The 12,927-nt window shown below is 36.6% G+C and overlaps 1 protein-coding gene across 1 annotated transcript in view; it reads right to left on the reverse strand.

The window, feature by feature from the left end:
* Positions 1-12,927, reverse strand: part of MED13 (mediator complex subunit 13) — a 110,663-nt gene that overhangs the window by 51,310 nt on the left and 46,426 nt on the right. The window contains exon 9 of the mRNA XM_030297000.1: positions 7,934-8,617. Coding sequence (XP_030152860.1) covers positions 7,934-8,617 — 684 coding nt within the window. The remainder of the gene's footprint in view (positions 1-7,933; positions 8,618-12,927) is intronic.

The raw sequence follows: 12,927 nt of genomic DNA on the forward strand, positions 1-12,927 counted from the left end.
AAAAAAATTTTTAATGTTTATTTATACTTTTGAAAGAGAACATCGGAGTGCCAGCAGGAGAGGTGCAGAGAGACAGGGACACAGAAACTGAAGCAGGCTCCAGACTCTGAGCTATCAGCACAGAGTCTGATGTGGGGCTTGAACCCACAAACCACAAGATCATTACCTGAGCCAAAGTCAGATGCTTAACCGACTGAGTCACCCAGGCACCCCTAAAGCTTATGAGGTCTTAAAAGCCACTATTCTAAAATAGATACTAGCGTTAACTAATAAAGAAACTAAAAATAATTAGAAGCAAAAAGAAGATTGCCACAGATGTGTATATCCGGTATGTAAGATATGCTATGCTCCACCTCAACCTCTCTCTCCCCCAACTAAATTCTAAGAAATTAGAAAGGAATTTCGCTTTAAAGTAGCTGCTGAAAAATCTGGCATCAACTGAGGCACATGGAAGTCTAAGAACAAGGGAGATGTTTAGAAATGATGAATCCTAATACTCTGTACTAGTTAGGCAAGCCATCACCATCTAAAACTAAGAATTAGAAAAACTAAGAATACTGCTTTCTTTTGTTTATCCACCTATTATGGAAGTACAGTGCCACTCTTTAACAGCAGTCAATGGAAAACTTTATTTATACCAAATGGAAATTGAATTTTCACTTAACGTGAATAAAACAAATGTACAAATTTCTCCTCCATCATTCTAAAAAAGCATACACCTATAAAATTTTTATTAAAAAAATGTTTCTTTTTACATTTCTACTGATAAGATTCTTGCCCCTCTTTGCATTATGTATTACTCCAACTGTGTTAATAGTTTCCTCTCCTAAGCTTCAGATACAATGCCACAAATGTCTGACAGAATCTTTCAGCAGGCTCCTCACACTAAATTCAAATTTACAACATAGGGACGCCTACGTGGCTCAGCTGGTTGAGCATTTGACTCCTGTCTGATTATTGATTTCAGCTCATGAGTTCGAGGCCCGCATCATGCTCTAAGATGACAGTGAGGAGCCTGCTTGGGATTCTCTCTCCCCTACCACCCTGCTCACACTTTCTCTTTCAAAATAAGTGAATAAACTAAAAAAATTAAATGGGGTGCTTTAATGGCTGAGTCAGTTAAGCATCTGACTTCAGCTTAGGTCATAATCTCACTGTCCGTGAGTTCAAGCCCCACGTCAGGCTCTGTGCTGACAGCTCAGAGCCTGGAGCCTGCTTTGGATTCTGTGTCTCCCTCTCTCTCTGCCCCTCCTCCACTCACGCTCTGTCTCTCTCACTCTCAAAAATGAATGTTAAAAAAAATTTTTTTTTTTAATTTACAATGCGTATGTATTACAAGCACATATTTAAAAGTCATTATTGTACACTGGGGCTCCTGGGTGGCTCAGTCGGTTGAGCGTCCGACTTCGACTCTCGTCATGATCTCGCGGTCTGTGAGTTCAAGCCCCGCATCGGGCTCTGTGCTTACAGCTCAGAGCGTGAAGCCTGCTTCAGATTCTGTCTCCCTCTCTCTCTCTGCCCCTCCCCCGCTCACGATCTCTCCCTCTCTCTCAAAAATAAATACACATTAAAAACATAAAATAAAAAAATAAAAAGTCATATTATAAACAAAGGCATAGTTGAAACTTCTAAATATCCCAATCCCTCTTCTTCAAGATAACAGGGATTAACAGTTTCTTGTACTTTAAAAAAAATTATAAAAACTAAATTATAAAAAATTTTAAAAATTTTAAAAATTACGTAAATCTTAATTTAATGTAAACTGAGTAAAAGGGTAGAAGTCTTCAAATCGGTTTTTCCTCCTCTTTCCCTCATAAAATAAATATGCTGGTCTTTAACTCTCCTGTTACTACCTCACTGCACTATTCAACTGGTCATAAAGTTCTTGTCTATTCTATACTTACAAAATCTACACATCCCTACGATCTCTAATTTCCTAGGGCCCTGTATCACCTTATATCTGAACTATTCAAGAGTCCAAACTGATGTCCTTTCATACATATATACCTCTTCATTTCAAAAAATCTTTCGATAATATTACTTGGTTAATATTTCTAAAATCCTTATTTTCCAAAACCCTATTATTTTATCTACCTCAAAAAAAAAAAAAAAAAAAGTACAACAGTGCCCCTATCATCTCAAGGAAAATACATACTCATAAACAGTATTTTTATAAATAGTATTTTATATAATTTATTCCATTATATAGCCCCACCTCCCTTTTCAGGTCTCATTTCTCATCATGACATAGCAAACTACTAAGCAACACCGTATAATCTATCCATACCAAAGTACATAAAACTTCTGGATCTTCATAAATGGAATTAAATTATTCTTCACTCTGGCTCACCATCCCTAATATCTTTTATGTATGCTTCTATCAGAGAATGTTAGTTTCCATTGGATTACAATTTCGTTTAGGGCCAGGACCAAATTTATTTTTTACTCCAACAGTGCTTTACAGCATCCTGCATATTAGAGAAACTTCAGTTTTATTCAAACTGATGAAACAGATATTTGAAGAATATGAATTTAAAAAGATAATGTTCCAAAGGGCAAAAGAATGCAGGAGTTGCAACAGCCCCCTAATTAACCGCCATATATTTAAATACTTTCAAAACTCAGAGTATGGAAAAAGAATAGAAATTTACCAGGTTTACCTAGTAATATGAATTCAGTAATATGAATTTACCTAGTAATATGAATTCAGAAATTTATTATATAAAGCAATCTAGGCTTCTGACTGGACTACTCTGACTAGAAAAGGTTTGATCATATTATATCTTTAAACCTAGACAATGCTTCTATAAAGAATTTAAGACAAAGGTTGCCTGGGTGGCTCAGTCAGTTGAACGTCTGACTTGGGCACAGGTCACGATCTCACAGTTTGTGAGTTCGAGCCCTGTGTAAGGCTTTGTGCTGACAGCTCAGAACCTGGAGCCTGCTTCAGATTCTGTGTCTCCCTCTCTCTCTTTCTCTGCCCCTCCCCTGGTAGTGCTCTGTCTCTCCTTCAAAAATAAATAAACATTAAAAAAAAAAAATTAAAAAAAAAAAAGAATTCAAGACAGGTGTTTAAATGCCATCGAGAAGAGTATTAATTCATAGAATTTATTTCAATGACAGGAGACTTCACCTGAGTGATGATCCTCATGACATCCTATCTGAAGTAATATTAATAGTAGGTACCTGAATCACTAAGTTATCCAAATAAGATCCTTTTAACTATGAAAAACAAAACAAAACAAAACTTTTGTTAGCATAATGCAAACACTGAAGCCCACACCAGGTATTTTACTGTATAGTAAAATAGTATGGGGGATCTCCCTAGTAAAACTAATCAGTAAACATGTTTGGCCTATCTAATTTAATAACTTATTCCAGAGTTCAAATTTCTGTAAAAGTTATTCATGATATTAAGGCACCTCAACACTATGAACATTTTGGGCTTTGTTGCGGAGGACTGTCCTACATATTGCAGGGTATCTAGCGGCATCCCTGGACTCTACCTACCAGATGCCAGTAGCACATTCCCTGTTGTGACAATCTAGATTGTCTCTTAACGCTGTCAAATGTCACCTGAAGGTATGAGTGAGGGAATAAGAAATTGCTCCAATTGAGAGCTACTGCCATACAAGAGGAACTACAAGGACAAAATATTCACGTGATTAAAACATAAAACCAAAAAACTTCTATCAAGTACAGAACAATTATGTTCCATAAATGTTTTAGTTCATACAGCAAGCAGCTAAACCTGTTTACTTTTTTCCATATTCTAATCTATTAAAATAAAAAAAGGATTCTACGCAAAAGCAAATTGTAACATAATACACATTTTAGTAACTAATGTAACTAAAACAATACTCACATAAGACACAGAATTAAAAAAAAAAAAACAAAACACCACCCTTTTATTCAGTCTTTTCTTTTCACAAAGCAGAAAAAATGGTGACCAGGAACAAGTGGAAGCATGTTATTTCCTTAATTTAAATAATCACCACCCAGCACCATTCTACTCTGCAGCTACTTTTCTACATTATACTTGTATCCTCTCATTCTTATTCCATGAGAAAAATGTCAAACAATTTCAAAACAGATTCTAATGTTAAACTGTACTAACTTATTTTTTTTAATGTTTGTTTATTTTTGAGAGTGAGCGTGCCACACACGAACAGACAAGTAAGGGAGGGGCAGAAAGAGAGAGAAGCGAGCCCTGAACTGACAGTAAAGGGCCCAATGCAGGGCTCAAACTCACAAACCTGTGATGTCATGACCTGAGCCAAAGTTGGACACTTAACCAACTGAGCCACCCAGGCAACCCCAACTATATTAACTTTTTTTTTTCTTTTAATGTTTATTTTTGAAAGAGAAAGAGCACAAGCAGGGGAGGGGCAGAGAGAGAGGGAGCCCTAGAATCCGAAGCAGGCTCCAGGCTCTGAGCTGTCAGCACAGAGCCTGATGCGTGGCTTGAACTCATGAACCATGATTATCATGACCTGAGCCGAAGTCAGATGTTTGACTGAGCCACCCAGGCACCCCCTAAAACTTCTAAGAGACCTTCATTTCATTTCACCTACAGATGCTCCTGCATACAATCAGCTAATACACTTTTTTAAAGTCATGGCTAGAATTCTTGATCTTATGAATACAATATGCCCATAAACTCACCTCTTAAGTTTTTAAAATATTCATAACAGTACTTTTCGTCCTTAACACTACATTTTTTATATTAAATAAGAAAATATAATTTAGAAGGAAAATAAGTTCTAAAATCATAAAGTAACCCTAGGAATATACTGTTGTTTAATTTATCCAAACGTCTACTGAATGTGCACTATGTGCCTAGACTTGTTCTAGGGATGTTTGTGTGTATCTGGAGGAATACAGCAGTAAACAAGACGGAGAGCCCCTGCCTTCACAGAGCTCGTATTTTAATAGGGAAAAGATCATTAACAAATTCATGATATGATTTTGGATGATATAGGATGATATATATAAGGAAAAAATGAAAACCGTGTACAAGGTAGGTAGTGATTTGGGGAGTGAAGAAAAGCCATAGTTTAGATAAAATGGTCAGGAAACTACCTCCTGAAAAGGTAACTTTTCAGCAGGACTGAATAAGAAGGGGTGAGCTATTCCCCGCATCTGTAATACAATACTAAAGGCCATTAGGAATGAGCTTGGCTTGGGGCACCTGGGTGGCTCAGTCGGTTGAGGTTGAGCGTCTGACTTCGGCTCAGGTCATGATCTCACAGCTTGTGGGTTTGAGCCCCACGTCGGGCTCTGTGCTGACAGCTCAGAGCCTGGAGCCTGCTTTGGATTCTGTGTCTCCCTCTCTCTATGCCCCTAACCCACTCGCATTCTGTCTCTCTCTCTCTCAAAAATAAATAAACTTTAAGAAAAAATTAAAAAAAAAAAAAGGAACGAGCTTGGCTTTCTGAAGGAATAACCAGAAAATCTGATGCCTCAAAATCAGAAAGCAAACAGGGCAGTAATAGATAAGAGTGAAGAACTAGCTAGACAGGAAACTGGGTAGAAGCTTACAGATGAGGAAAAAGAGTTTGGATTTTATCTTAAATGTAGAGGGAAACTACTGGAGGGTTTTCAGCAAATGAGTAACATCTAACATTTAACCTACAATGATCACTCTACTGTGTAGGAATATATGTAAAGGAGAAGTACAGAAACAAGGAGACCAAAAGTAGTTTCAGGCAAGTACTCAGGACTTTTATATTATATCCAGCACAAATGAGACTAAGATCTTTTTAAGACTTGTTTCCAAGACATCATTTGTTTTCAAGAGACTATCTGCCTGTTAAATAAGCTAGTTGTTTTCCATGATCAAAAGGTATCCTAAAGTCCCTAAATTTCAAATCCAGATTAATTTTAACTGAAAAAAAAAAAAAACCAAAAAAAAAAAAAAACCCATACTAGAATATTTTTAAGATTCAAAGAGCTAGATAAGATGCACAGGTTTACTAAAATAACAAGGAATATTGAAAGAATAAATCTTTAACAGTGGGGAAAAGGAGACAAAGGCTACAAATGGGACATTTTACTTAGTCTCAGGGAAACTCAAAATCAATAAAACACAGCAGAGAAAGTTCATGGCCTAGAATATGCAAGAGGGGGTGATGGTAACCCACAACAAGAAAGCCAAAATGACCAAAAACTCAGAGAAAATATGAACCTGTATTTCTAGACAGAAATGAAAAATTAGAGCTGAAAATGGAGGAACAACAGGGTTTCTTTTCTAAAAAAATGAATAACCTACCTGGTAAAGACCCAAGATCCCCTTCATTCTGCAATTTTAGGTACCAGGTCTCCCCTCCAAAATATCCCAACCCCATTATCATAAAGCAGTGTATGAAACTAATACATAGTATAAGCTAAATAACTTATTGAATGAGTAAGGCCTACCAATCAGCTCCCCTATTCCTTCATTCAAAAATGTGTAGGAAGAAACAATAATTATATTTTAAAAATGTGTTAAGAGGGGCACCTGGGTGGCTCAGTCAGTTAAGCATCCGACTTTGGCTCAAGTCATGATCTCACGGCTTGTGGGTTCAAGCCCTGCACTGGGCTCTGTGCTGACAGCTCAGAGCCTACAGCCTGCTTCAGATTCTGTGTCTCCCTTTCTGCCCCACCCCTGCTTGTTCTATCTGCTTCTCAAAAATAAATAAATGTTAAAAAAAAATTAATTAAAAAATAAATGAAAAAAATGTGATGAGAAGCAGTAAAGAAAAAGATGATATTTTCTTTTTCTTGATGATGAAAGGTACAGAACATTAAGAAGGGGATACTATTTCTTAATAGCCAGGGGGTGCCTGGGTGGCTCAGTAGGTTAAGTGTCTGACTTTAGCTCAGGTCATGATCTCACAGTTCATGAGTTCGAGCCCTGCATTGGGCTCTGTGCTGATCGCTCAGAGCCTGGAAGTCTGCTTTGGATTTTCTGTCTCCCTCTCTCTCAGATTCTCCCTGCTCACACTGTGTCTCTCAAAAATAAATACATATTTTTAAAAAATGAAATAAATAAACATTAAAGATGCTTTTAATTAAAAAAATTTTTTTGAAGATTGATAGCAAGAACTTGCAAAGAATTGGGGGAAAAATGGGACTAAAAGATAGGATATACAAACAATTCACAGAAGAGAAAACCTGAATGTCCAAAGAACATTTTAAATAAATGCTTACTTTCAAACATGTATTAAGACAATAAGATGCCATTCTGCATATAGAAAATTAGCTAAATTGAAGGCTTGTAATACCAAATGCTGATGAAAAGATCATTCTCATACTCTGCTGGTTGATGAAGGTGTAAACTGGTATAGTTGGAGAGCCAACGTGACGATGACCCTTAATGCTGAATGTGGACAAACCCCATGGCCCAGTAATTCCACTTTGAGATGTATTCCCTAGAGAAATCTTATACAAGTACATAAGGAAACGTGTACAAAAAAGTTCACTATTACATCCTATGTAACTGGAAAAAACTGAAATAACCAGTATGTCCACCTTTAAGAGAGTAGATAAATTATGTATATTCATAACAAATACTATAAAGCAATTAAAATGAATTAATTAGAGCTACATGTATAAAAACATGTACAGAAATGATAAACACCAAATTTAGGACAGACGAAGGAAGAATGGAGGAAAAAAAACAGTACACAAGAGTTCTAATGATATTCAAAATCTTTAAGTTGTTTGATGGATAAGTGCTATTATTTTCTCCACTTTTTTGTGACTAAAATATGTCATAATAATGAGTCTCCCTAAGGAAAAATCACAGTAAAGAAATTATGCAAAACTAATATTTACAGGATTTATTATTATTGTAAATCCTACCCTGAAGCCAATTCTGGAGTCCTAGTATTAAGAACTTACATCATTTCCACCCTTAAATTATAATAGTGACTATTAAAAAAATACATACTCTGTAACTGATGTTACACTTTCCTGTCCAAAAGGTCCAACTGGATCATCCTTGAATTTATCACTTGGAAGCTGAGGAGGCAAAAACTCTACATCTTTTTTCTTTGGAACCTTGTAATACTTCCAGGCTATATTAGCTTCATCTTCTTCCAAGTTTACTGCTGTACCGACATATATTGTAGGTTCTACAGCTTCCTGGAACTGAGCTGGGAAAGACTGAGATAAACTGTCTATCCTATCTTCCATTGGTTTAGAAGGAACCAAGGGATCTGGTGTTGGCATTTGATAAAAATGTTGACTCTGAGGAGTTGAAGGTGTTTTAGTTACTCCTTCATCAACCACATCACATGGGTGAGGACTGAGTGGGGGTGGTTGAGGTGAATTTGCCATTTCGGTGCCATGCATCTGCGGAGTCTTTGCTACATCATTAGTTCGGATGTTTGAAAATCTCACTTGACTATCTGGAGCGGAGATCACAAGTCTTTGGCTAGCTGAATCTGCATCGATGCCAACGTCATCACTAATAGAAACACGATGGTGAAAAGGAGTCAAGGGGCGTTTCTGTGGTTTTTCACTCTTTTCTTGTTTTTCATTGGTCTTGTGCTTAGGAAGTACTTGTTGTTGCTGACTTAAAGATGGTGCCTGTCCTTGTTGTCCAGGATTTCTTGGCTTGAGATTTTTGTGCCTAAAAAGTTAAAAGAAAGGTTTAATGTTTATAGTATCATTATTACATCAAAGTACACAAGTAAACACTATTAAACATTCCATATTATCATTTGTTTTTTACATATAAATCTAAAAGTAAAATTATTTGAATTTACATTGGAAAAAAATACTTTGGGGCACCTGGGTGACTCAGTTGGTTGAGCATCCAACTTCAGCTCAGGACACAATCTCATGGTTTGTGGCTTTGAGCCCCGCATTTGGCTCTGTACTGACAGCTCAGAGCCTGGAGCCTGGTTCACATTCTGTGTCTCTCTCTGCCCCTCACCCGCTTGTACTCTCTCTCTCAAAAATAAACATTAAAAAAAATTTTTTAACAAAAAAAATAAAAAATACTTTGTTGAGTGACCTAAAACTAAGAACTGCAGAAAGATTCCTAAGAGCCAATTCTCTTCTGCTCATTTAATAGCTATGTGATCAGACAACCAAAGATAGTTTACTAATGTATCCTAAATATTTTAGCATCTGAATCAAGAGACAAAATTCTAGTTAAGATAAAGTCGTGTTTTAAAAGGTCTGAAATTTATTCATTTACCAATGTACCTGCAAATCAATGGCTTGGCTAAGCTCAGTCATAATCTACAATCCTACAGCAACCAGCTAGGAAACTCATTCTACACAAACAAAGTTAATCATTCTGGATAGCACTGCAACTGACTGATGGGCCCCACACCATATCTGCCATCCTTCTCCCAAGGCATACCATGACAGAACGAATCCACTAACTAGAAAAGGAAAAGAAAATGCCTGAAGAAATTTATTCCCTCATAATGTGAAGCAATTTCTAAACTGAAAAACTTAAAACTACATGCCTAAAAATCTAGTAATTTTGTTCAGAGTTTAAGATTTCTTTCAGCATAGTAAAAATACTGTGCCCTATGAGATTTCCAAGCTAAACTGATAGTGATGTATATAATATTTTTTTTTAACTAAGAAACTAGAAGAAAAATGTGGAGGGAATATGAATTTAAAACATGTCCCAGGAATGTAAGGTATAACATTCAATAAAAACCAGTAGTATTCATCACATTAACAGAATGAAAGAGAAAACCATGTAACTATCTTAATACAGAAAAACATGGCAAAATTCAATACATAATTCATCATAAAAAGACTCAAGGGGCGCCGGGGCAGCTCAGTCGGTTGAGCGTCCGACTTCGGCTCAGGTCATGATCTTGCGTTTGTGGGTTTGAGCACCACTCCGTGCTGACAGCTCAGAGCCTGGAGCCTCCTTTGGATTCTGTGTCTCCGTCTCTCTCTGCCCTTACCCCACTTGCACTCTGTTTCTATCTCTCAAAAATAAAGTATTATACCTTCATAGTATTATGGAGTAGTATAAACTTAAAAAATAGAGAGGCACCCTGGGTGGCTCAGTCAGTTAAGTATCCAACTCTTGATCTCAGCTCAGGTCATGATCTCACAGTTTGTGAGTTCAAGCCCCGTGTCAGGCTCTGTGCTGACAGCTCGGAGCTTGGAGCCTCTTTCAGATTCTGTGTCTCCCTCTCTCTCTGCCCCTCCCCCGTTCATGCTGTCTCAAAAACAAACATAAAAAAAATTTATAAAAAAAGACTCAAAAAGCAAGACTAATCTTAATCTGATAAAGGACATCTATGAAAAACTATACTAATATCATACTTAATGATCAAAGACTGAAAATAACTTAATCCCTAAAACTGGGAACAAAGCAAGAATATTAACTCAACATTCCTATTCAACAATTTTATCAAAAGTTTAAACCAATGTAGTAAGTCAAGAAAAAGAAAGATTGGAGATTTCAAAAGAAGAAGAAAAACTGTCTTTATTCATACTAAACATGGCAAGCTTTACAATAAGGGGTCAGGCTGACCATTACCTTCTCAATCTCAACAAATTATTAAAAGTGGGACAACCAGACATGTGTCTTCTGATGTGACAGATACAAAGCAACACAGCACCACCTGTGAAGTATTCTCATCAAAAATATTGAACCTGAATTCATTAAGCCTCTAGATCAGCACTGTCCAACAACACTTTCTGTAATGACAGAAATGTTCTGCATGCGGCTCCTGAAGACCTGAAATACGGCCAGTGCAATGAGAAACTGAATTTTTAACTGTATTTAAATTCAAATGCTTTAATTTAAAATCCATTAGTGGTTACTAACATGGCTAGGACTAGACAGCACAGCTCTAGAGGTAACTTCCATTTACAGAAATGCAAGGGATAAAGAAATTAAATGACACTAAAAGAACAAGTTACAATATGACAAGTTGAGAAATACAGAATGTGAGACATTCCACGGGACACCTGACCTAGTTTTTCCAGCCAAGCCAATGTCCTAAAAATTGGAGAGGGGATTACAAGAGAGACATAAAAGACTTAACAACCAAAGGTATACTTCTTGGCTGGGTCTTTGTCAAACAACCAACTACACAGACATTATTTTTTTAAAAAAGACATTTCTGAGACAAATCTGTAGAGGATATCAGATGATGCCAAGAAAATACTATTCTTTTTATTAGGGGTGATAATGGAATTATAGTTATATAAGAAAATATTAGCAGAATATTATTAAATAATAACAATTAAAATATTAGAGTTGCATACTGAAGTAGGAGTGAAATGATATTTAAGATTTGCTTTAAAAATCTTCAGCAACGGGGGCACCTGGGTGGCTCAGTAGGTTGAGCATCTGACTTTGGCTCAAGTCATGATCTCACAGCTTGTGAGTTCAAGCCCCACGTCGGGCACAGGGCTCTGTGTTGACAGCTCAGAGTCTGGAGCCTGCTTCAGATTCTGTGTCTCCCTCTCTCTGCCCCTCCCCTGCTCACGCACTCTCTCAAATATAAATAAACGTTTAAAAAATTAAGAAAAAAAGGGGGGGGGCGTCGGGGGGGGGCTCAGTCAGTTGAGCAGCCGACTTTGGCTCAGGTACTAATCTCATGGTTTGTGGGTTCGAGCACAGAGCCTGCTTGGGATTCTCTCTCTCTCTCTCTCTCTCTCTCTCTCTCTCTCAAAGTAAATAAAATAAAATAAAACTTAAAAAAAAAAAGAATGGATCTAAATGTGCTAACATAGAAAATTACCCATGATTACTATTTATCAAAAAAAGTTCCAATATCTATAAAGAACTTATCAAACTCAACACCCAAAAAACAAATAATCCAGTGAAGAAATGGGCAAAAGACATGAATAGACACTTCTCCAAAAAAGACATCCAGATGGCTGACACATGTAAAGATGTGCAACATCACTCATCATCAGGGAACAAATTAAAACCACAATGAGAAACCAACTCACAACAGTCAGAATGGCTAAAATTAACAATCAGGCAACAACAGATGTTAGAGAGGATGCAGAGAAAAAGGATCTCTTCAGAAGCACTGCTGGTGGGAATGCAAACTGGTATAGCCACTCTGGAAAACAGTATGGAGGTTCCTCAAACTAAAAATAGAACTACCCTATGATCCAGCAATTGCACTATTAGGTATTTATCCAAGGGATACAGATGTGTTGTCTTGAAGGGGGACATACACCCCAATGTTTATAGCAGCGCTATCGACAATAGCCAAAGTATGGAAAGAGCCCAAATGTCAATTGATGGATGAATGGATAAAGATGTGAGATATATATATATATATATATATATATATATATATACATATACATATATATATATATATATATATATATACATATACATATATATATATATATACATACACACACACACACATACATATACATACAATGGAGTATTACTTGGCAACCAAAAAGAATGAGATCTTGCCATTTGCAACTACGTGGATGGAACTAGAGGGAATTATGCTAAGTGAAATTATTCAGTCAGAGAAAGAAATATCATAGGACTTTACTCATATGTGGAATTTAAGATACAAAACAGATGAACAGAAGGGAAGGGAAGCAAAAATAATATAAAAACAAAGAGGGGGACAAAACATAAGAGACTCTCAAATACAGAGAACTGAGGGTTGGTGGAGGAGTTGTGGGTTGGGAGATGGATAAGGAGCATTAAGGAAGACACTCGGTGGGATGAGCACTGGGTATTATACATAGGGGATGAAGCACTGGGCTAACTAACTTGGATGTAAATTAAAAAATAGAAAATTAAAAAAGAAAAAAGTTGCAGAACAGCATACATAGCAGGATTCCACTTGTATGAAAAGAAAGCAGACAGGCAGATCGTAAGTATACAGGCGCAAGGAACTCACAGCTTTTATTTCATGTGCATTATTTGAATTTTTTAAATAGCATAAAAAAATTTACAAATAG

Source organism: Lynx canadensis, chromosome E1 (assembly GCF_007474595.2).
Source record: "Lynx canadensis isolate LIC74 chromosome E1, mLynCan4.pri.v2, whole genome shotgun sequence".
NCBI classification, from domain to species: domain Eukaryota; kingdom Metazoa; phylum Chordata; class Mammalia; order Carnivora; family Felidae; genus Lynx; species Lynx canadensis.